At 53.5% G+C, this 23453-nt stretch overlaps 1 protein-coding gene across 1 annotated transcript in view; it reads right to left on the bottom strand.

The window, feature by feature from the left end:
- PLCG2 (phospholipase C gamma 2) overlaps positions 1 to 23453 on the bottom strand; it is a 141305-nt gene that overhangs the window by 74527 nt on the left and 43325 nt on the right. Inside the window, exons 3-7 of the mRNA XM_047712188.1 lie at positions 15067 to 15210; positions 12883 to 12976; positions 12100 to 12147; positions 3235 to 3319; positions 1741 to 1824 (exon numbers count right to left, since the gene is read on the bottom strand). Coding sequence (XP_047568144.1) covers positions 1741 to 1824; positions 3235 to 3319; positions 12100 to 12147; positions 12883 to 12976; positions 15067 to 15210 — 455 coding nt within the window. The remainder of the gene's footprint in view (positions 1 to 1740; positions 1825 to 3234; positions 3320 to 12099; positions 12148 to 12882; positions 12977 to 15066; positions 15211 to 23453) is intronic.

The following is a 23453-nucleotide window of genomic DNA, read 5'->3' on the forward strand; positions in this document are numbered from 1 at the left end:
CCAGGACCCCGGGATCATGACCCGAGCTGAAGGCAGAGGCTTTAACCCACTGAGCCACCCAGGCGCCCCTGGGTTGTTTTTTTTTTTTTTTTTTAAAGGCACCGTGCCCAATGTGGGGCTTGAACTCACCATCCTAAGGTCAAGATTGTGCTCTATCAACTGAGCCAGCCATGCACCCCCCCACTTTTAGTGACTTTCAGATGCTCATCATTTAAAAATGCCTACATTCCTGGGGCGCCTGGGTGGCTCCGTGGGTTAAAGCCTCTGCCTTCAGCTCGGGTCATGATCTCAAGGTCCTGGGATCGAGCCCTGCGTCGGGCCCCTCTGCTCTGCAGGGAGCCTGCTTCCTCCTCTCTCTCTGCCTGCCTCTCTGCCTGCTTGTGATCTCTGTCAAATAAATGAATAAAACCTTAAAAAGAAAATGCCTGCACTCTTGACCTTCCCATCCCAAGCCCTCATTCAGTCCTCCCTAGAGCCCAGGGGGGTAAGAATCCCTGGGCCCCGCCGCACGCCTGAGTAGACGGAGGCTGAGAGTGGTGGGCGGCCGCCCCTAGATCACACAGCCAGCTGGAGACACCAGAACTCTGGCTCTGAGCCCCCAGCCCTCTCTGCTCTGAACCCACCTCTGCCACCTGCAAAGCCCTTTTCCAACAGCAGTGGCTTCCCGTCTGTGAGGTGAACACCGCCCGCTAGCAAGGTCTACAGGTACTGTACTGAACCCCAGTTTTTAAGCTTTACACCTTACAGGACTTTTTTTTTTTTTTTTAATCACAAAAGTAATATGTTCTTTGGAACAAGTCAAAGAAAATGGAGGTATGCAAAGAAAAATGCAATCATCTCTCCTGCCCATCTGCCCAAACCCCTTCAAAACACAGACAGAATCAACATTAGAGGTGAAGAGTGTGTCCTTCCGTACTTCTTCCTTTTTTCATAAAAACACACAGAGACATGTGGAGGATTATGATAACCGTTTTCGGTTTTCATCAGACCTAGTTCCTCGCATGAATCGGCTGCTGGCTTTGCTCACAAAATATCACGAACACCCCCCCAGATCAACAAGCACACAGACTCGGGCTTCTTAATCAGAGGCATAATGTTCCGTGGGATGGACGGGACGGTAATTTACTCCGCTATTTCTCTACTGAGAGGCAGGCAGATGGCTCCCAGGTATTTTGCCAGCATGAGTAATGCTGTCATAAACAATCTGGTAATAAATTCCTAGGTCCCCGTGCCCTCATTCCTCTCAAACAGAGTCCCCAAAATGCCACTGCCAGGTCAAAAAAGTACGCACGTCTTAATTTTAAAATGGCATATTATCTTAATAAAAAATTCCTCATAAATAATGAATAAAAGCATAAAAGGAAGGAACACACACATAATCCATCCACCCAGAGATGGTCTGCCTTAATAATTTGATAAATTTCCTTCCACAATGAGATCAAGCAGCTGAGTTAACGGAACTTTTTTTACTTTAATAGGCTGCAATTAAATTCCAGACTTCTCACGTTCCCCCCCAGGAGGCTATGAGAGAGCCACCCCCCCACCCATTTTCCCCATAGCTCTCTCAGGTGTCTACAATTTAACAGATGCAAACAGAATGTCCCAGTCATTCCCACTGTGTCTTTCCTTGGTGAGAAGGGACACTGAGCCCTTCTCCTGGGTTTCTTAGGAACATGCCGGCCTTTGAAACACAGGGGAAACAAAAACATCACTTGATCATTCGCTCAGGAACTATCTTACCGACTTTTGCTGCTCAAACATAAGTTTTTTATAGAACAGGTGGAACTGCTCAAAGCTGAGTTCATCTTTGTGTGCGCCAATTTCCTGTAAATTAAAAAAAAAAAGTGACCATGTGATCCCTGAAAGTCCTCTACAAGAATGCCACTGTGCTGTGACCAGGCAGAACCACCGACCTACAGCACTGGCTACACGCAAACTCACCTTCTTCTGAACCCAAACTGTCCACGGGTTTCCTCATTTATCTGCCTGGAGAACATACCCACCAGGGGCCCCATCGGGTAAGATCCTGCCCTTGACCCCCACGACGGAAGAGACGTGGCCAGAATTCCAAGAGCGGGAATTTACAACTCCTCCCTCTGGGGGCAGAAGACATTTCCAAATCCAGACCTAGTCTAGGGTCATTCTAAAAGCATGGGAAGACCAACCAAGCCTTCGGAGTGGGACAGAGCTCAACTCTAGTCAATGCTTGTCCCCGGCATTGCTTAATGGCTTTGGGTAATTTACCCGATCCATTTTGACCCTCAGTTTCTTCATCTGTAAAATGGGAAAACCACCACCACCCTCCCTAGAACCTCCCCAAAACCAAACCAATAACATCTACGTATCACCAGCTCAGGAAAGCCTTGATCAAGAACAAGATTCCAACGATGCGACTTTGAATGGGAAAGTCTCTGTCTCCATTTCTGCCTTCTCACAATAGTAAGAACATTCCCGGCAGGTCAAAAGATGGCCTGAGAGCCACAAAGTGGGTTAACTCTTCTGACAGCTCACTGGTGCAAAAATGAATGTGCTTTCTTGGCTAAGGAAGCCTGTGACTGGGCTTGCCACTGGCAAGTCCACGTGAGTCTACAACTCGAGCTAGAGGGACAGAGGGTCACTGGGCTCCTTGCACGGAGTCGGGATCTCTCTAAGCACCGGTCAGGGGGCCTACACATCAAATCCATCCTTACCCCGTTCAGGAAGGTCCCACCTGCCCTATCCTGTGTCATCACTCATGGAGAGACTTAACCTGCCACCCATCTACCAAGAGCTTAATTCACCAGACCATAACCAGACTAAATGATGGGTGGGAGGAGGGCTGGGTGGGAAAGTGGGAGGGCAGGCCAGGGAGGAGCCAACTCAGACAACTACGTTATGAGGACTTGGAGACACAAGGGCCACGCCCCTGACAGCCTACATAAGGAAGCTTTCATAACATTTTCCAGAAGAAACACATTTGTTGGTGTTGCTTGAAGGAAAGTAGGCTGCGGGATGATGAGGAAAGAGACGGGCTATATTGGTGGGAGCAAGTCAGGCAGCCTAGCAAACACCGTCTGTGGAGGACGTCCTCGGCCAGGATTGCGAACAGGGTCCTACGACCTTCACGTGGTCTGTCTGGACTGGGACAGATGCCGCTGGAGGTAAGGTTCCTCCTGGCCACCATTCGATGGGGCTCAAAGACTAAGTGACCCCAAGTTCACAAAATCACCAGACCAGCCAAGCTAGGGAACTTACCACAAACTTATCTTTGAGGAACTTGGCACTGCTCACTTTGAAGTTGACCAGGGGTAAGATGGTCTTTAACTCTCGGAGGCTGATGCTGCAAAAAAAGAGAGACCCCAGCTCTATTCACCTCGAGGGGCTTCAACAGTGGAGGGTTTGGCTGTTCCCACCCACCCCACCATATGGAGCCCACTGTGAGCAGAGGGACCAGAAACATCGAGGTGGGTCTGGAAGCACAAGGCTGGTCTCCACCCTTCAGGGATGGCATGAACTCAGGTCACATAAGAGATTCAAGGCGTGAGCAGAACACGGTGCCAGGACACCAGATAACCTTTGTAGATATGAAACGTCCCAGGGGTTCAGACAAAGATGGGGGCGGTCAATGAAGGTCAGAGGGCAAGGGGGCAGGAGCCAGCCTCATGAGAGCACCTACTATGTGCCAGGCCACCCTGGGTGTCGTCCAGGCAATAATGTTCCCTAACCCCTCCCTACATCTGACCCCCCACCGGGAAGCATTACCCACCCTCGGGGTTCAGAACAGGCAACAGGGGAGGGGTTTGGGAGGGACATGCTGCTCGAGGTCAGAGCTCGGTGACAGCAGAACCCAGGTTTGAATCAGATCCCAAAAGGTAGAGTCATGTGCACCACATCACAGACGTCTTCACACGTGCTTTTCACTTGGGCCAGGTGGCAAGTTCGTCGCAGAGGAGAGAAGGGGAGAGCACATTCGGGGCTGAAGGAACGCCGGTAACAGCAGCGGTTAACAGTAGTGGATGCAACCGCTGGGCACCGCCTGGACGGACAGACAGACACTACTCCCTCCACGCTCTAACACCCTGCTGAGGTGGGTACCATCACCACCTCCAGGTTTCGGGAGAGGACACGGGCTCAGAGAGGTTCCGGGCAGGGAGGAGAAGGGGTGGGCTGCAGGGCAGTCTGCCTCTAATCACTGTATTTCCCCACCTCTCTGGGGACCGCACGAACAGGGAGGAGGGGTGGGGGGAGCGTGGGGGCTCCAGGGCACGGCATGCAGACCCCTGCGGCCACAGAGCCGAGTGTCTGCTAGGGCGAGAGAGGGCAGCCTGGGGGTGTCGCTGGTGTGGTCAGAGAAGACCGTCTGTGTTCTGGAGACGTCAGACTGGACAGGGCTGTGCATGGCCGAGGAAGGAAGCCTGCCCAGGATGTGGGCAGAAAATGGCCCAGTTTCCCCAACGTTGTCAACTCGGCCTCTGCCGGTACATCCGGAAAGCATGTTATTCTCAGCAGCTGCCCCTGCAGACAACTAAGGGGGACTCCCCGCCGTCCCAATGTCCCCACGTCCAGCCTCTGTAGTCTAACAGCCTCCCTCCCATCAGACCCCCTTACCTGCAAGAGGCCGCCCGAGCCCCCATTACCGTAGGGCCAGCACCAAGGGCTTTCCCAGAAACTTGGGGGTGGGGGCTGGCCGGGCAGAGAACCAAGCAGGCTGGCTGAGACCCTCTTTCTGACCCAGCCCCCAGGCTGTCCAGGAAGGGACTGGTCAGGACAGGATGAAGAGAGAGGACCAGCAGGGGCTGGTGCCCCAAGCCCCAAGACAGGGCAAGGAGTCTGGCCAAGCTGGTGGCCCTGCAGGGCTCATCCAGGACCAAGAGAGAAGTCAGAGTCTCCCGGCGAACCCAGAACCTCCAGGCAGAAACAGGGTCAAGAAACCTCCCCACCTCCAGGTACAAAGACGGGGACACTAGGAGACAGTGGAGCAGACGTCAGATCTGGGGGCACTGGGCTCTAAGCTACAGGGCACCTGAATCAACCTGCTCCAAAAGCCCCACCTTGGAGCAGAGCAATGGAGCCCCCCAGTAAAGGTGGGGGCCACAGAGCTTCCTTGGGCTCCTGTGCCGGGACCTTGCCACTGCACTCCCCTCTCTGGGCCTGCGGGTCTGTGCTGCACTGCCTGACCCTGAACCAGGACAGGCTGGAGGGGAAGAATCCAGCAGCCCCTGACCTCACTCCTCTCCCCGTTTGGAGCAAGGTCACATCCAGCATCCCAGCCCTCTTAGGACGTCGACAGAGGACAGCTCTGCAGGCTGTGGCTGTGACCAAGGCAGCCTAATTCTGGCTACTACGCACAGGCGCCTCTGCCCCACGTCCTTCCCAGTAAGCTTCCCGCACACTAATGCCCATCTCAGAGTCTGCTTCCTGCCCACTCAGTCCGTGACTGTGGGTTAGGACCAGGCCAGTTCCTCTGGAGACAGAAGCCAAGAAATGGTCCCCGCCACGGGCCACAAAGAGCACCGCCCCCCTTCCATGGCAGGCATCACTCCACGATCCTGGCACCTACCCCTGTTGGCCTGGCACAGTCCCAGCTCCTGGGGCACGGCACCCCCACAGCCTTTACCATGATGCCCCCAGGAAACCTGCCTGCCTCCTGGAGGCTGGACCGACGCCTCCACCACCCCCGGCTTCGTGGGGCGTTAAGGACAGTACACGGCTCAGCATAAGCCAGGAACCGTGCAAGCACTTTCGCGAACCCACCCCCCGAGACCTCACACCAACCCAGGGAGGCAGCAACTGCTGGCTCGCTCGCACAGCCTGGAAAACTAAGGCACCGAGCAATTAAGTCATTTACCCAAACTCACACAACCAGTAACGGTTAAAGCGGAGATTCAAGCCTCACCACGGCCCCACAGAACTTTCTATGATGATGGAAATGTTCTAGAACTGGGCTGTCCGATGCGGTAGCCACTAGCCACATGCGGCAACCGAGCATTGGAAATGTGGCTAACATGACCCAGGAACTAAATTTTTAAATTTCATTTGATTTTCATTAATTTAAATAGCCACCTATAGATAGGGGCCACCGTATTGGACAGAGCAGCTCTAGAGGCTGGCTTCTCAAAGAATTCCGGAGGCGGAGGGGGGGGGGCACCAGTATCTGCTGGGAATTTGTTAGAAATGCAAAATCCTTGAGCCCCAGGCTAGACCTAGTGAAGCAGCTCTCTGCGGTGGGGGGAGGGAGCAGGGACTGCTCGAACCTGAGGCCAAAGCCCCCCCAACCCCAATGTGCTGGGGCCACACTATTACCTTCATTCCTGCTGAAGGAGGGACCTGGATTCACATCCTTGTCTCCCACCTGCAAGCCCTGTCCCTTCTGCCTCCTGAAACCCAGCACAGTCTTCCCTCTGCCCCTGCCAGGCTGAAGAAAAACGGGCAGCCCACCTGCGGCAGATGCAAATTCCATGTTCTATGCCCACGGGCAAAAGGCAAAGAAATGTCCACAGGAGACCCGCTGCTCTCAGGCCTGGAGGCTCCTGGCCCCTCTGCGGGATGCGGCCATTGGGAGCCTCCCACCAGGGAACACAGTTCCAGGGACCCTCACGGAAGGTTTCGCGGGCTTTCTCAAGGGGTCTTTTGGTCACAGAAATGTTCACCTTTTGCCCCAACCTCAGAACCCAATTCCCAGATAAGAGACAACTCAACCGTAAAGGCTCAAAGATGGGGGTGGGTTGGGGGTTCTCCTCTAAAAATCGAGCCAAGAGTTACCGTTAAAGCATTGACACCTTCTATTTAGTCTCCCCAGGCCTGGAAATGTCACAAGGAAAGCTTTCCCAAGCTAGAATGTTCCATTTGCTCAATGTTATGTCTAGGAATGAAAGGGAGAACTTTCCAACAAACACTAGGAAGACCAAACCAGCGAGGCCCCCGACCTCAAGGAGCCCCTGCCAACGTGAGCAGTAACAGGAAGGTAAGACTCAAGGAAAGCAGAGCCTGTCTGCCCAGTGGCAGAAGAGGGGGGTCATGGCACAAGGCCAAGAATCCTACAGTGACCCCAAAAACTCTTCTCCTGAGGGTCCTGTCCTATGTTCACTTGGAACACGATTTGGTGATAATGTGACCGTAAGGAAAAAGTAGAACACAGATTAAATGACAAACAAAAGACAACTTCTCAAACCAAGTGTCTCATTCCCACTGGTGGATTTCTAACGTAGGCACCGACATCACTTTCCTAAAGAGCTACAAGGAAGCCTAGATGTTCTTACAGTTTAACCTGACCTAAAAGTGGTCTAATCTCCCCTTTTTTAAGGTGGGCTGGATTCAGTGACTTATTCCCCAAGAATGGTGGGGGTTGGTATGAGTTTACAAAGGAGCTATCTTCCCAATACCACCTCAGCCAGGTGACCAAGGGTGACATCACTGCTGACAAACCCTGGAGAATACACAGCCCTCTAGGTGACGACAGGACGACAGGATAAGAGTTCACCTCTGCGATACTCATCCTAAACACCCACGACCTCAGCCTCCCCATCACTCCTGCCTCGTCATGACAAAAATGTCCCACCAAAACCAACTAAGGGAGATGCTAGGAGATACCTGGACATATCCCTCAAAACTGTCAAGGTCATCAGGAAAGATGGAGAAACGGTCCTGACCCAAAGGAGACCAAGCGGCAGAACAAAGTGGTGTAATATAGGGTCCGGGTCAGATCTGGAACCAGGAAGAGCACTTCGGTGGGGAAACAGTGAGCCCCAAATGCCGTCCAGGGCTCTCCTCAAAGTCCTGTGCCGATGCTGGTTCTTCCGCTTCCACAAACATGACTTGGTAGTGCACGAGAGGAGCCTGAGAGAGACCCGGGCACAGGGGTATTTGGGGAGTTCCTACGGTATCTTTGCAACGTCTCTCTAAATGTGAAGTTATCCCCAAATTTACGATTTTGAGAGAGAGAGAGCACACACGCATGCACGTGCACAAGTGGGGGAGGGGCAGAGAGAGAGGGAGAAGCGGACTCCCTGCTGAGCAGGGAGCCCGATTCGGGGCTCGATCCCAGAACCCTGAGATCACATCTTGAGCTAGAGGCAAACGCTTCACTGACTGAGACACCCAGGCGCCCCTCCCCAAGTTTAGAAATTAAAGAAGAATAAGAAAGAAGATCATGTGTGCAGTTAGATTTTAATGACGTAAAATGAACAAGTGAAAAAACGAAGCTGAAGGGGGATATCTACTGAAACAAAGTGTTGCTGGGGTTAATGGTGCTTATCATTTAATATCACCTCTACACAGATTCTAGTGCTCAGAATTTATAAAGTTTTCTATAATGAACATGAATTACTTTTATATTTAAAAAAAAAAAGCCATGCATGCTTTCGTAATGTTAAAGAAAAGCATCATGAAGACTAGAAAGAATGAAAAACAAAAGGTTATATGGTTCCTACCTCAGGGTCAGCCCTTGAAAGTTGAAGGAGGACAAAATCATAAGCTGAAATTTTTAAATGTGCAAAGGAGGACCTAAACGGACATTTTTCAAGATATGACAAACGGTAAAAAAGCACAAGAAAAAATGCTCAACATCCTTGGCAATGAGGAAGAGGCAAAACAAAATCAAAATGAGCTATTACTTCACTCCCATTAAGATAACTATGTTTGAGAGAGAGAGATAGTGGGAAGGAAGGAAGGAAGGGAGGAGGGAGGGAGGCAGGATGGATGGATGGAGAGAAGGAGGGAAGGAGAAGGAAGGAAGGAAGGAAGGGAGGGAGGGAGGCAGGGAGGGAGGGAGGGAAAACAAGTGCAGGCAGGCAAGTGGGAAGAAGGGAGCCCTGGCGCAGGGCTGGAGGGAGAGAAGGCTGGAGGCGCCCTGGAAAGCGGCCAGGCGCTCGGTGTCAGGAGGGAGCCCTACTACCCTTGGGTGGGCACCTCCACGTCCGGGTCATGCACACAAGGGCTGAAAGCGGGGCGTGCACACCCACTCACAGCAGCCACAACAGGGAAGCCATCCCAGGGCCCATCGACCGAGGCTCAGCCACACGTGGGCTCCCCCATGGGGGCTATTACGGACCCTTCCAGAGGAGGGGCATTCGGACACCTGGCCCTGGAACACGGCTGAACCGCGAAGACATCCTAAGTGAAAGACGCTGGTCACCCCAAGACCCAGACGGCCTGACTCCCCTCGTACGAGGTACCCAGTGCCATCGCTGTCCCGGAGAAGGGAGGCGCAGCAGAGGTCATCAGGGTGGGGAAGGAGGAAACTGGGGGGTGGGGGCGTGACGGGGCAGTTTCAGCTGCGGGGGGTGGGGGGCGCTCTGAAGAGGACAGCCGTGACCGACACGGACGCTTGCACTGCATCCCGCGGAGGCGCACGCTGAAAATGGTAGGTCTTATGTCGTGTCAACGTCGCCACAATCAAACCGATTAAATAGTTTTTACTTGGGACGCCTGCATGGCTCAGTGGGTTAAAGCCTCTGCCTTCGGCTCAGGTCATGATCTCAGAGTCCTGGGATCGAGCCCCGCATCCGGCTCTCTGCTCAGCGGGGAGCCTGCTTCCTCCTCTCTCTCTGCCTGCCTCTCTGCCTGCTTGTGATCTCTCTGTCAAATAAATAAATAAAATCTTTTAAAAAAATAAATAAATAAATTTTAAAAAATAGTTTTTACTTAAAGGCCATGGCAGGGGGGTGGGGGGGGCTAAGAGTTCTGCCTTTTACCGGCTTTCGTGAGTACTTACAAAAGAAGACAAGCAACACCCAGTCGTGACAGGTAAGGCTCCCACCCCGGAGGTCCCCCCCTCCACCCCGGCAAGCCAGACTGCCACAGACGAGTCCCCTAACTCAGCTTGGCCTCACTGTCCTCACGAAATGGACCCAAGGGCACCGAGCACCCCCGTCTGCGAGCATTCCAGAAGCACATCCCCCCTCCAAGGGCACGTAATGCACTGGCTCCTCTCAGCAAGGGACGGCTGCTACCGTTCGGCCGAGAGATGCTGGGCCCGGAGACGAGGTGTGCGGGCCAAGGAAAGCACCGGGAGCCAGCACCGCCCACGCTGGACCGGGTTCGAGCCTGCCTCCTGCGCCCGGAGTCTTTCCTTGGCTGCTGTCACTCCTTTGTTCTCCTTCAGGAAATGCCACCAGTTGTGGGCGACAGGAAGGGAAGGGAAACTGGCAGAGCCGAAGTCAGCTGCCCTTTCAATTGGTACCTCGGTCAGAGTTCCTTTTGAAAAACTCCCTCCCGGCCTCCCAGAACTACAGGAAAGGTGGGATTTTCCACGTGTTGATGGAGCCGCTGGGCTCTGCCCACTGGGAGGAAGGTCGGGGAGCGCGAACGGGACGCAAGTCACCGGGGCATCAAGTCCAGAAAAAGGCTTTCTCTCTGCCGAAGGTTCTGGACCGGCCATCGGAAAGAGGTGTGGGAATCCGTTCTGAGCGAGACGGCCAAAGGGGGGCTGACCAGTCTGACAAGAGGGACAGGCAGACTTCCAAACCAAATCAGGAACTCTGCACCACCCGCGCGCGGAGAGAGGGCCCGGGAGGGCTCCGTCTGTCATCCCTGCGCCAACCTCAACAATGAATCACCCCAAGCCACACAGAAAGGAAACACCGGAGAGGCCCCACCTAGGAGGCTGAAAGACACCAGCGTGAGTAAAATCCTCCAACGTGGGGACCTCCCCAGTCCCCCTTTGTAACACCGGATCGCAGCCCAGGGGATGAGACCAGACAGTGAATGCTGGACAGATGGAGTGGGGAGGGAGCGTGGGGGGACGGGGGACACGGGGTGCCCTCTGGGCGGACCTGACACCATTACTGAATGTTCCAATGCTGGTGAGGACTGCTCTTCCATCATCCCGTCCGGCGGCGTATGCGGGAGAAAGCATGGCAGCACACCCGACCTCTGACATCACCAGTGACTGCAGGACACTGGCCCGACACCGGGGAACCCCAGAGATGGAAAGGGACAGCAGGGGAGAGCTGGAGAGGTTAGCTGGGACCTCACGTTCCGTGCTAATAGATCTTAGCAGAATCGAAGGAAGGAAAATCATGTAAAATTTTTTAAGAAGGTCTTACACAACCCTAAATTGATACAATAATTTTAAGCGCTGAGCACAAGCATGGTGTGTGGCACGTCGAGTGCTCAGTAAATGGTAGGATTTACCATTACGTTTTTTTTTTTTTAAAGATTTTTATTTGAGAGACAGAGAATGAGATAGAGAGCATGAGGGAGGAGAGGGGCAGAAGGAGAAGCAGACTCCTCGCTGAGCAAGGAGCCTGACGCGGGACCTGATCCCGAAACTCCAGCATCATGACCTGAGCCGAAGGCAGGTACCCAGGCACCCGGGTACCTCTATCGTTACATGAATAATAACTGAATCATAACCTAAAAAACTGGGCCAGAGAACATTCAATCTCACTCATAAATAAATACCAATTTAAGCAAGTATCTGCTCTTGCCTTTCACCCATCCGATCGCCGAAGGTCTGGTGACGCAGGGTGCCGGGAAAGGCGTGCCCTCTTGCACCACAGGAGAAATACAAATTGTTAACGCTTCTCTCAAAAAGTTAGACCAGAAACCACTTCACTGCTGGGATCCCTCCTGTAGGACTCGATCCTGTCTGTCTCCGCTTCACACCACTTACAACACAGGGAGACCCCAAGGTTTCCAAGCAGCAGTACTCCGGCACTCACGACCCTAACAGACTGGGAGGGACTCTACGTCTATCAAGAAGAAAATGATTTCTCCTCAGTGAGGAAATCGCGCTGTCAAGTTCAAGGTCAAACCACGTTTGTAACAAAAAGGTCCCACACAGAGGAGCACCGCATGCGCTGACAGGGAAACGCTCTGAGACGTGCTGTTCGGGGAACTCATGTCTCCCCAGGACACAGAAGTTGCTCGAATGCAAGGGCTTCGAGGACACGGTCCGAGCGCTCCACGGCAGAACAGTGGTCTCTGCGATGCCCACGGAATGGAGACCCCAGCCACGTGCAGGCCGTGTCACCATCAGGCCCCAGCACGTCCAGCCAGGCCGCACGAGGGCCTCTCCACACCATGGAACAGGCTGCGACTGCCGTGGAACGTTTCAAGAAAGAACATCAGAAGCCAATACATTCTGGAGAAAACCACAGAAACACGAACGGAGCTCACCTGTTTCTTCTGGTTTGATCCACTGAATAGATCTGCTTTCTCAGCCAGCTGGGGAGAGAGTTGAGACAGACAGACAAAGACAGACAGCACCGGACAGAGAGTTAGTACAAAGCCCCATTGTCGGTCGGTTCTATGGAATGGGGACAAAGGATACTGGAAACAAGCAAATCTTTCCAACTTGCTAACCCGAGCAGCTCGGGAAGAAGCGGTTGCCTCCTTGTGGTTGAGACGCCCTGGCTGAGCCAAGAGGGCCCCCCAACACGCAGAGGCTGTCACTCCTTAAACTGACAATCCTCTCTGACGATGTTCATTATCTCCCAAAAAAGCGGATGGGAAAAACAGTGGGAATCACAGGGTTTTAACCGAGGGGACCATCATTCCCACGCCAACCCCACGTGGACCTCCACAATACTGGATGCACAGACAAGGCTGTCCCGAGCAGGTGACAAACCCCGTACCCTGTATGGGACAGCCCTTTGGTGAGTCGGCTGAGTCCCTTCCTAATGCTGTAAGAAGGAAGCCCTTGGTCTTCCCATCAGACGCCACCAATGCCTGTTCCAACCTCGAGTTTCAGCAAACTCCTCACCCCAGCAGGCTCAGGACAGCCCCGCACTCGGAGAAGCTCTCTGACCAGATGCTGGAGAGCCCACAGCCTCTACACGCCGGACCCTCCCCGAGCCCCCACGGCGAAACATCGCTCTTTCCTTTCCTTCCCTCATGTTGGAGAAAGGGAGCAGAATCAATGAATGTGGCAAGACGAGATACACGAGCACAAGTCCATACCTCTCAATGATGGTGGGTGTAGATGCGCTCATCGCTTCCTGGTGTAAGATTTTCAAGCCCGAGAGCCACTTAGTCGCATCCTCCTTAGAGTCAGCTGCAGAGGTGAACACGGATGGAAACGTTGTTAGCCCCTGGAAAGACCTCCGCAGAGAGGTCGGGGCCCCTGGCCATCCCAGCCCCACACAGACCCCGAGGACGGGAGCAGCCAGCACTGGTTTCCAGTTTTGCACACGGGCACCAAAAAGGCCTCTCCTTCACACCTTCATGGTTCTAAGACCTGCTTTATGGTCTGAGATGAAGCCACATGTCCCTAATGACCCTTCTACAGCAAGGGTGAGAAGTGGGATAATTTTTTTCCTCCCAGGAGTTTTGGCTTTTACCCTTAGATGAGCAAATATGGTGCAGGGTCTGGGGTAATTCCCACCCCAACCCTGAGCTGCCCTGAGCATTTCCCGTTTCTCATGAAGGCCAGGGAGAGGGGACAGAGGCAGCATCAGGAAGTAGGTAAGAGCCTGGCATCACTGACAAGTCCCACTGCACTGCTTTGGGGTTGTGTGACATTCTACTGACTCCTTAACCCCTCTGTGCCTCATTTCCTCACCAGTAAAATGGAGCTAGCAGTGCAGACCTCTCGTTGAGTTAACCATCTCCTAAGGACCAGATACCTTGTTTATCTGGATGACAGCATGCCAAGGTTGCGACTCTCCCTCTTCCCACGGGAATGAAGAGAAAATTAAGTTCAGAAGCATAGGAGACCTGGCCCAAGCCCATAAGTAAGAAGTGGGATCTGAATCCTGGTCTTGTCCATGTCCCCACTGAACCTGAATTCTAGAGCTCTGAAAGAAAGACCCCAAAGTGGAACAGAGATGGCATCTTGGACTCCAAGACTCGTAGTCTCTCTCTTGCTCTCGTAGTTTCCCTAACAAGAACCACCAGGCCTCAGCCTGCAGCTAAGTGGACTAAAATCCTGAAGTTCATGGGCACAGGCCCCACTCTCCTGCCCCATCTCTGCACTAACCACACACCAACAGTCAGACGTCCACTCGTCATGCCCCACACCCAGCTTGCTGTCTCCCTCTTTCAAGCCCTCAGACATGGAAAACTTCTCCCCGGACTGGCCTCCCTCTCTCCACCCAACTCCTACAGATGCCTCAAAACCCAATTTTAAAGTCACCGCCTCTGCAAAGGCTTCCCTGAAATTGACCCTCTGCCCTCCTACAGCATGCTGTACTGTGAATGGACTGTCGCTCTTTCCACAGTGTACTGTGAGCTCCTGAGAGGCAGTGACCAGTCTCCTTCAGCCCTAGAGTCCTAGTGGCCTCTAGCCCAGCACAAGCGATGTGCTCAAAGGTGCATGCGAGCGAGAAAGCAAATCACAAGAGCTACTGGCCCCTAATTTCAATGTTCCTGACACTGCTTAGCTTTCATTGTTCCCCCAACGTGCGTCTACTTTGAATGGGATTTATTTTCTCTCATCACTCCCAGCTGTACAGACGGTTCTGAGTCAATGAATTCTAGGACTGGACCTGAAGGGGGTGACAAGCTTCTGCCCCTGAGTCAAATGCCTGAACTTTTCCACAGCTCACCCTCTGGCCTCTGAGAGGCCCCTTCGACATTTGGGTAAATTTACAGGGATGGCTGGAACTCTCACCTCCAGGTCGTGTGTGCATATGTAAGTGCATATGTGCCTGCACATATGTGTGTGTGTGTGTGTGTGTGTGTGTACACGTGTGGCAACTGTATTGTGTACATGTGTGAGCTTGCATGCATCTGTGTAGGGGTGTGTGTGTGTGTCTGTGTCCACACACAAACATGTGAGAGGTAAGATTTCAGAATAGTGTCCCCAGTTTAGTTGGATGTAGGCCAGGCTCTGCTGGACGACAACTATAACCTGCCTTCAGCTCTCTGCGTGAGCCAACCAGGCCGTCACACAATGCTTACCACGTCCCAGTGAGGCCGACATTACCATGCTCCCCGTCTCAGAGCTGAGCAAACTGAAGCTCAGAGAGGTTGAGTAGCTTGCCCCAAGGCACACAGCAAGAGAGGCGCAGGGTGAGAATTCAAAATCATGATGACCCCTAATGCACATCAGGGGCAGGCAGGTGAGAGCCTTCTGCTACTACAGAACATCCTAGGAAGGAAGCCAGGCCCGGGCAGCGACGAGAGCCCGAGGGAGGTGCTCACCTGCCAGGCTGAGGGTGCTGAGGACGAACTGGGTCCCGTAAAAGATGGTGAAGCAGCAGTCTTTCTTCTGATGCACAACCTTTGCACGCTCAAAATCCTTGGAGTTCTTCCCGGGGCGGATTTCCTTGATTTCCATGATATCCACTAAAAGATGGTGAAGACGGGCCCATCAGAAGCCTGAGTTCACTCCACCCGAGGACATAGCCACAGGCCTGCCCTGTCCCTCCTAGCCCCTGAGCCCCATCCAGACTGCAGGATTCCACGCAAGGAAGAAGCGGGCTGCTGTAAACTAAGCCCTGGGGGAGCTGTAGAAAGACAGAAGCAGGAGGCAGTCTCTCCTCCCTAAAACCCCTGCTGCTGAAGGGCTCCAACCCATTCCTTGCCAGACTGGGCCAGGATGGCCATCTGACCCGGGGGAGGCCCCTACCCCCACCCAGAGGATGGCCACCTGACCCAGGGGCGAGGTCTACCCTCACAGAATGGCCACCTGACCCAAGAGCAGCCCCTCCCCCTCTAAATGGCCACCTGTCCCTCCCTACCACAGGATGACCAGGGACTGTCACAAAGAGACAAGTTTGACCAGTCCCTTCCTCTTCTTTTTTCTGTCAAAACACTACTTTTCCTGGAATGGACCCATTCTACGTGCTTCACATGAAGCTGACCTGCCTCTCCTTACCAGCAACAGGGGACTCAGCCTCCTGGGAATGACCAAGATGCCCCGTGCTGGGGCACGTGATTGGTTCAGGGACGAGCCCATGGTGCACCAGCATCCTCCCAGCACTGTTTGGCCAGAGATATTTATAAAATCTCTCTTGTTGCTGGGCTGCTGCCTGGCTGATAAGACAGGAGTCTGGGGGAAGCAGGGAGCACGCCATCTGCCGTAGAGAAAGGGGAGATGGACCCCGGATGTACTGTCCGATCCCCTAAGGTTTAGTCACACCGGAAGCCATTCCTGCCCAAGGAAACGCTACTTCCACGACACAATAAATTCTCTTTTATAGCTTTGGTTAGATGACCTGAGTTTCTGTCACATGCAACCCTAAGACTCCTGCATGTATATCTCAGTCCTTGCCCAGAAGAGAGATACAGGAAAAAGGTGTCCCTGGAAATGGGAGACAAGGGAGGGAGCTTGGACCTGGGATAGAGGAAGCCGAGACAGGTGAATAAAGGCACTTAGAGTCAGGGCTGAAACAGCAGGAAAGGTTCATGACCCTTCACAGGCAGCAACCGGAGTGGGGGTGCAGCGAACACAATTAGGAGGGAGAGAGATAGAATGAACTAGAAGATCTCTACTTTCTTCCCATGGGTCTAGCCAGACCAAAAACAGCCTGGTGGACAGGAGTCATGAAGGAATGCGCAAAGACTTTAAATGGGCAACTCTGTTCAGTATACACATGAGAATTCTCCACGCAATTAGACCTCAAACCAAGCCCGAGACCACGTACAAAACGGTGAAAACCAATTTGGGTCTGTAATTTATTTCACTTTATCTGTTAAAGATTTATTTGAGAGAGAATGTGCATGTGGGAGCATGACGGGTGGTGCGCAGGGGCAGGTGCAGAGGGAGAAGGAGAAGCAAGACCCCCCCACCAAGCATGGAGCCTGACATGGGGCTCGATCCCAGGACCCCGAGATCCTGACCTGAGCCAAAGGCAGACGCTTAACCAACTGAGCTAACCAGCTGCCCCTCCGGCCTGTATTTTAATCATACTGTACCAGTGTCAGGGCCCTGGGTTTGGTGACTGAGCAAGAAAGACATGATCACCAGGGGAAGCCGGATGAACAGTACACAGAAATCCTGTACTACGTCTGCAATGTTCGCGTGAGTCTAAAATTGTTGCAAACCTGAAAGTTTTAAAACCACTTCTCAACCACGAGAGGCCGTTTTGTTTTGGGAGCGGAGGTGCCTCTAAACCCTGGTGGGGAGAGGGATGGAGGCCAGATCCCTCTTCCTCACCAAACCTGAAACCTGGAGTCTTTTCTCTTTATCCTCACTTCCTAGAAACAAACTCCAAAACACAGTCCCTTAGTGTGCACTGAAACTTACAGCCTTCGGGGAGGAAACGGGCATTGCCGATTTAGCGGTTTACGCTCCTCTAAGAACATTCAGGGCGCTGAGGTTTGTTCCTGACGTTACCCGCCCAGCTCACTGCCAGTCAAGACACTGGTGACGTGAAGTAAATCTATTTTTTTCCTATCAAGTCTAGCAGTGATTATCTACTACCCTCGCTCCCCACAAATTATCTGTAGGTGAGACTCTCCCGATTGGCCCATTGTGAGTTCTTCTCCTTACAGCAAACTTACAATAAAAATCTGACACGAGTCCATAAAGAAAAAAATTTCATATACTGTAACACTGTCTTCAGGCAATTACCAGTTCTACTTTCTAAATTACTCTGGACTTAGTCAACTTCTCTCCATTCCCACGCCCAATGCCATAATGCAAGTCGTTGGATCTCCTGCTTGGCCTACTGGAGTAGCCAGAAGTTACCTCCAGAGCCTTTTTTAGGAAATTTAAGTAAGCTCATATTGGGGTGCCTGGGTGGCTCAGTCAGGTAAGCGCCTGCTTCTTGATTTCGGCTCAGGTCACGATCTCACAGTCATGAGATCGAGCCCCGCACCAGGCTCTGAGCTCAGCGGGGACCTTCTGCTTCCCCTCTCCCCCTCCCCCAATTCGTGTATGCAGGTGCTCATTAAAATAGATAAGTCTTTAAAAAATAAAGAAGTAAATACATAATTATGCTCACGCCCCTCCTGGGCTTCAAACCTTCTGACTGCATCCCATTGTTCCTAGGACCAAGAACCAAGGCCCGGGGTTGACCTCGCCAGTCCCACCTGGCCCCCACACCCTCACCCGTGCCGCTCCAGCCCCCCAGCGAGCGGTCACACACACCCCCCGCCTCACGGCACTGGCATGTGCTCCGGGCCTGATCATCTCCCAGTTCCCCTTCCAGTTTGAGCTCCTTCAGCATCGAACTCAGAGAAAACACCCCAACTCCTGCGGTCATACAGATCGGCCCCTCTCCCCACAGCCCCGATAGGGGCCAGCGCCTGCAGGTCAGACTCCTGGGCCGGGAACCTCTTCCCTCCAAGGCACTCCCTTCCTCAGCGCCATGTCCCAGCCCCCAGCGCAGCGGCCGGTACGTGGTGGGGCCCCGTGAACAGCTGCTCAACGAAGAAGGGGGCAGAGCGAACCTGGAGACGGACACGGAGATATGAAAAAACGCAAATGGAGCCCCCACCCCCCCGGACACGGCAAAAAGGGACAGAGAGACACCAGACGGGCCACCAAGACGAGGAAGGAGAGAGACACAAACAGGCACACGGACCAAGTCAGACGGGAAGAAGCATGAGACACGGAGGAGAACCGAGAAACAGCCACTCTAGGGAGGCGAGGGGTCCTGCCGGCCACTTCGGCGCCAGCAAACACCCGGCTTTGGGGCCAAGCCTGACCCAGGGAAGGCTGCAGGCACCCACCGCACCAGCAGGACTGGTCACCTCCATGACGTCATGCCCGCCACGCCCCTCTCCGCCCCTCCCCCACCAGGTAAGGGCAGACTCAGTTCACGATGGATGATCCCGAAGAGAGGAGGCCTTCGGCAGGGGCTGGCCCTTGCTCCCCGGTCATCAGCTGACCGGACGTGTACAGATCTCACCGGAGCAACTTCCCAGCACTGCCAGCCCTCTCCACCCCGGTGAAACGAACCGTCCTGTTCTTTTTAGAACTGGCCCGTGGAGCTACACATATGCACATCTGTATGTACAGGTACGTCCTCCTCTAAGCCCCACTAAGTCCCTAAGAACAGGGACTCTGTGTCATTCACTCACAGTTGGAGCCTCATGGCCACGTGCACCAGAGCCCGGCTCAGAGCAGAACTCGGGCACCGAACGGCTCTCCAGTTCCTGTTTGGGAGATGGTCTCAGGAACGCTGGTCGGGGAGCGAGGATGGGAGACAGGCAGGGAAAAGAGCCACGGAAGAAGCTGTTAGGTCACCAAGCTGGCCCTCCATCGTTATCCAGAGCCGACTCCACGGGGGCTGTGGGAGTCCGCGCCCCACCATGGAGTAAGGGAACTGGGGTGTGTATCCCCAAACCCCGTCTGCTGTTGGTCGAGGGCTGTTTCTGCGGCCTGCCTCCCCAGCCCTCAAGCAGATGGCTGCAAGGCTCATACCAAGAGGGCCTTGATGGGCAGAAGAGAATGCTACAGCGAGCCGAATCTGCCTGATGCGGCCTCTGCCACATCAGGTGCCCGATCCACTCGTTTCTGTGCTCGCTCTGTGGGACCCAGGGACCCATGGGTTGGAGGGGTCAGAGGCCCAGTGTGTATTTCAGGCAACATCGGGATGCATGTGACCAAGTCCCAGGCACTGCCAAGAACAGCTTCCCTGGGCTCCCCAGACGGAGACAGGACGAGGTGTCACTGCCCTGGGTGTTCTGCACCCTAAAAGGTATCTTGGCTCTGCAGGTGCCTCTGGTATTATAGGTAATGTACCCTCTTTTAATAGAACAGCTTTATCAAGATATGGTTTGTGTCTTTATCAAGATACAAGCTCACACACTATACAATTAACCCATTTCAAGCCCACAACTCAATAGCTTCTAATGTAGTCACAGACTCGTGCAAACCACCACCACAGTCCATTTAAGAACATCTTCATGACCACAGAGAGAAACCTAGACCCTGTAGCTATCACTCCCTGTTCCCCTCTTGTCCCCACACCAGTCCCTGGCAACCACCAACTTTCAGTCTCTACAGATTCGCCTTTTCTGGACATTTCACATAAAGGGAAGCATACAGTACGCGGTCTTCTGTGTGGGGCTTCCTTCACTCAGCACCACATCTTCAAGGTTCCTCTGTGCCCTAGCCGGGACTTCGTCCCTTTCTACGGATGGGTAGCATTCCCGCAGAGAGAGACCACGCTTTCGTTATCCACTCTTCGGCTGATGGACATTTCCGGATTGCTTCCACCTCCCGACGCTGTGAAGAGTGAGGCTAGGAACACCCCCCTGACAGTTTCGGTTTGAACACCTGTTTTCAGTTCTCTCGGGTGTCTCCTCGGAGGGGAAGGCAGTCCTCCGGAGTCCCCACTCTTAGGCTACAAGCCTTCTAATTACGAGGTGCCTCCTTCAGGCCAGGGGGCTTGTCTGGCCATCACTGCAGACCAGGGAGGACAGTCATTCACAGGTGCAGGGTCAGGCGTGGACGGGTCTGCGGTCAAGGCCTCCATGAAAACGTGGTGGTAAGGCCACCAGCAAGCCAAGTGACAGCTGTAACTACTACTCCCCGGGCCTCCTGAGCAAGGGCGGGCTCGCTCCAGAGGAACCGGAGGGCTGCCCGCTATGCAGCACCCCCTTGGTTACCAGAAACCCCGAGAAGGCAGGAAGGAAACCCCTCACCAGAAGGGGTGGTTTTCTATTTGGTAATCAGCAAAGTCTGAGGGGCCCGCTGGTCATTTCTGTTGACATACACTTGATCTTCTATCGCACAGGGGCACCTTGTTGAAGGTTGACCCCACGGCCCACGGAGTTCACAGCAGCGATGGGGGAGGGGGTCAGGCCTCCTGCACTCAACTAGGTCAACCCCAAATCATCTTTCTGCCCTGCAGCTGGGAATAAAAGCCTAGTGCCAGGATTGCAAACGTGCCTCCCCAGCCCATGCAAAGTGTGTGTCCGAGGACCATGGGATGGCCTCAGGAACCCACAGGCCTGGGTGTGAATCCCAGCTTCTGACAGGTGCTTGCAGCAGAACTCACCTCTCTGGGCCTCCACTTCCTCGTGGGAGCAACAGGACCAAGAAAAGTCTTGTCACACGGCGCTCGTGGAGGATTAAAGGGGTGTGTGTGGGTGGGTGTTACAATACTGCCTCGAAATGACAACTAATAAAGACGTAGCAAAAAGAAAAAAGAAAAAGACGCAGCAACTTCTAGGTGTCTGTCGGCTTGTATTTTTAAATTACTAATGCAACCAAATAAAGCTAGACTCAAACAAGGTATAAGAAAAAAACCACGCTCTCTTCATTCATCTGTTGTGGAAGCTGAGGCAGCAAGTCCTTGTGTGCTAATGTGGGAAAAAATCCACACCGCCTTATGTCAATAGGGTGCCGTGTCTGCACACGTACAGACATAGGTGTGAACACGCACATGGTGCTCAGATCACATTGCCGTTCAGATCCTCACTCTCTACATCCCCACTCTAACCTGCAAGTATTTTCTTTTACACAAAACGCACTACCCAGATCACAGCTGCCGTAGGATGTTCACGCACAGGCACCGATGAGAACACGGGTGTGCGTCAGCCTGCAAAAGGAGGGGTCCGCGTCCAGCGCTCCTGATGTTCAGAATCACCGTGCATCCGACCTAGGATCCTGTCCCCACTCCTGAGTCCTGCCTGCGTCCCGGCATTTGCTTCTGACGAGCAGACGGCCAGAGTCCGATCTAGAGAACGTCTCTGGTACTTCCCACAGAGTAGTTTGCAGTCATTTCCATTAAGTTGCAAAGGAGAGGACAGGAAAAAAAAAATGAAAATTCACAACCAACGCCATATACTACCCTCTGTACTGTTTGCGAACACGCCCAGTAACAGGTTCAATAAAGCATCACGTAACTCAGTATCTGTGGCTGTTCATGCTTTGCGTTCTCGCAGAAACGTCTCATGGGCTGGCCTGCAGCTGGGTAAGGGTATTAAGCAACACCGCGGTTGGATTTTTTCCGATCGGTGGTGAGGCATCACCATTTATCTCTGTGGAATAGGACATGATAGATGGCTGTCAAAACAACACAAAACAAAAAAAGCTGCTCTATCTCCTGTTTCCAGAAACACATTAGACTCAGCTTAAGGAGGGGAGCCTGTATCTGTACGTGTATATTTGTGCATGTAAAGGCAGAAGAAAGGGTAGAAAAAAAAAAAAGTCCACCGATTTGCTGACAGGCTTACTGGTGGGGAAGATGACAGGCAAACGGTGGGCTTCATCTGCTTTGATGGGAATTTCTGCCGAAGGCACGCAGGCATTAAGGTGACCGACTTTATTTTCAAAGTAGGCTCTGCTGGCCAGAGCTCCGGCCGGGTGTGCTCCTGCGGTGGGGCTCGGCCGTGCTTCCTGCTTGTAGAAGTGAGATAACGCAGCCACAGAAGCGAGCCCTCATCTCTGCACAAACTTGGCTTCCCAGCATCACCTCAGGCCTTCCCCAGGTCTGGCCACCCCCCCGCTGTCCTCCCCACACATCACCTGCGGACACACACTCGGGGTTTCCAGCCTCCTCCTACTCCCCCGCCTCATTCTGCCACCCCATTTGCTGACAGTCCCTATGACCCCGTTCTTCAAACCCTGTTCCCTTCCAGGCCACTGCCAAGCCGCCCCCCACTCCTGCAGCACCCTGCTACCTTCTCACCAGGCACACGGCCTTTCCCAATTCCCACAATTGCCCTCAAGTTGTACCATCCGACGACAGGCTTCAAGCCCCTTCGGGGAAGCTCTAGTCGTACTTAAGGGGAAAAGAGACCACTGAGACTTGACGCCTTCCCACGCATATCCCCACCCTCCCACCTACCCGACAGCCACTCCATTCGCCAGGCCGTTACGGGCATCACACAAAGGGTCCCCACCCTCAGAAGCCTGCGAGGGACAGACCCTCTCCAGACCAGCACATGAACGCGTAAGCCTCCAACCACACCAAACACCTCCATGGAGAAGAAAAAAGTCTCCACTGGGGCTTCTCCCCAGCAAGGGGAAGAGAGGCTTCTCAGAGGGTGTGCATCTTGGCAGAGCTCTAAAGGCTGGAGGTGACCCGGTGAAGGGAGTAGAAAGCCCTACAGAGGCACACGCAGAGCAGGTCACCCCAATGGCGCCTGGGAGCTTGGGCAAATCATCTTCCTTTCTCTGTTCCTTCACCACCTGTACTGACCATGACAGCCTCCTTCACCAAGCTGCTGTGCCAACAAAGTGAACTGACACTAACTGGAACCCCCTGGCCCCCAGGAGGTCCCAGTCAAGTTTAATTTAGTCAACGGGACTTGCATTCTTGCCTACCAGCCTCCAACACCACCTTCACCGATGCTGGTGGTTTCGTTTTGTCTCAGGGTTGCTGGGTCTCAGTGAAAGACTCTGCTTTACAAAACCAAGGGTGTTGGGCTGTTGGACAGACACGACAGCACCTAACCTGAAAGCCGGATGGACAAGTGACAGGGACTACAGAACACACAGTTCAGAACCATGGGGCCATCGCGGGAGAGCACAAAGAGCCCAACCTTAGAAGAATCTAGCAAACGTGTGTGTAAAGTCCAACTTGGGGTGGGTTTCTTTATTATGGTTTGGCCTCTACTTTCTCATCCGTAAAATGGGAATGAATATCCATCCCACAGGGAGATACACCTGAAAGAACGTGGTAAAG

The sequence above is a fragment of the Lutra lutra genome, chromosome 17 (assembly GCF_902655055.1).
Source record: "Lutra lutra chromosome 17, mLutLut1.2, whole genome shotgun sequence".
Classification (NCBI taxonomy): Eukaryota; Metazoa; Chordata; class Mammalia; order Carnivora; family Mustelidae; genus Lutra; species Lutra lutra.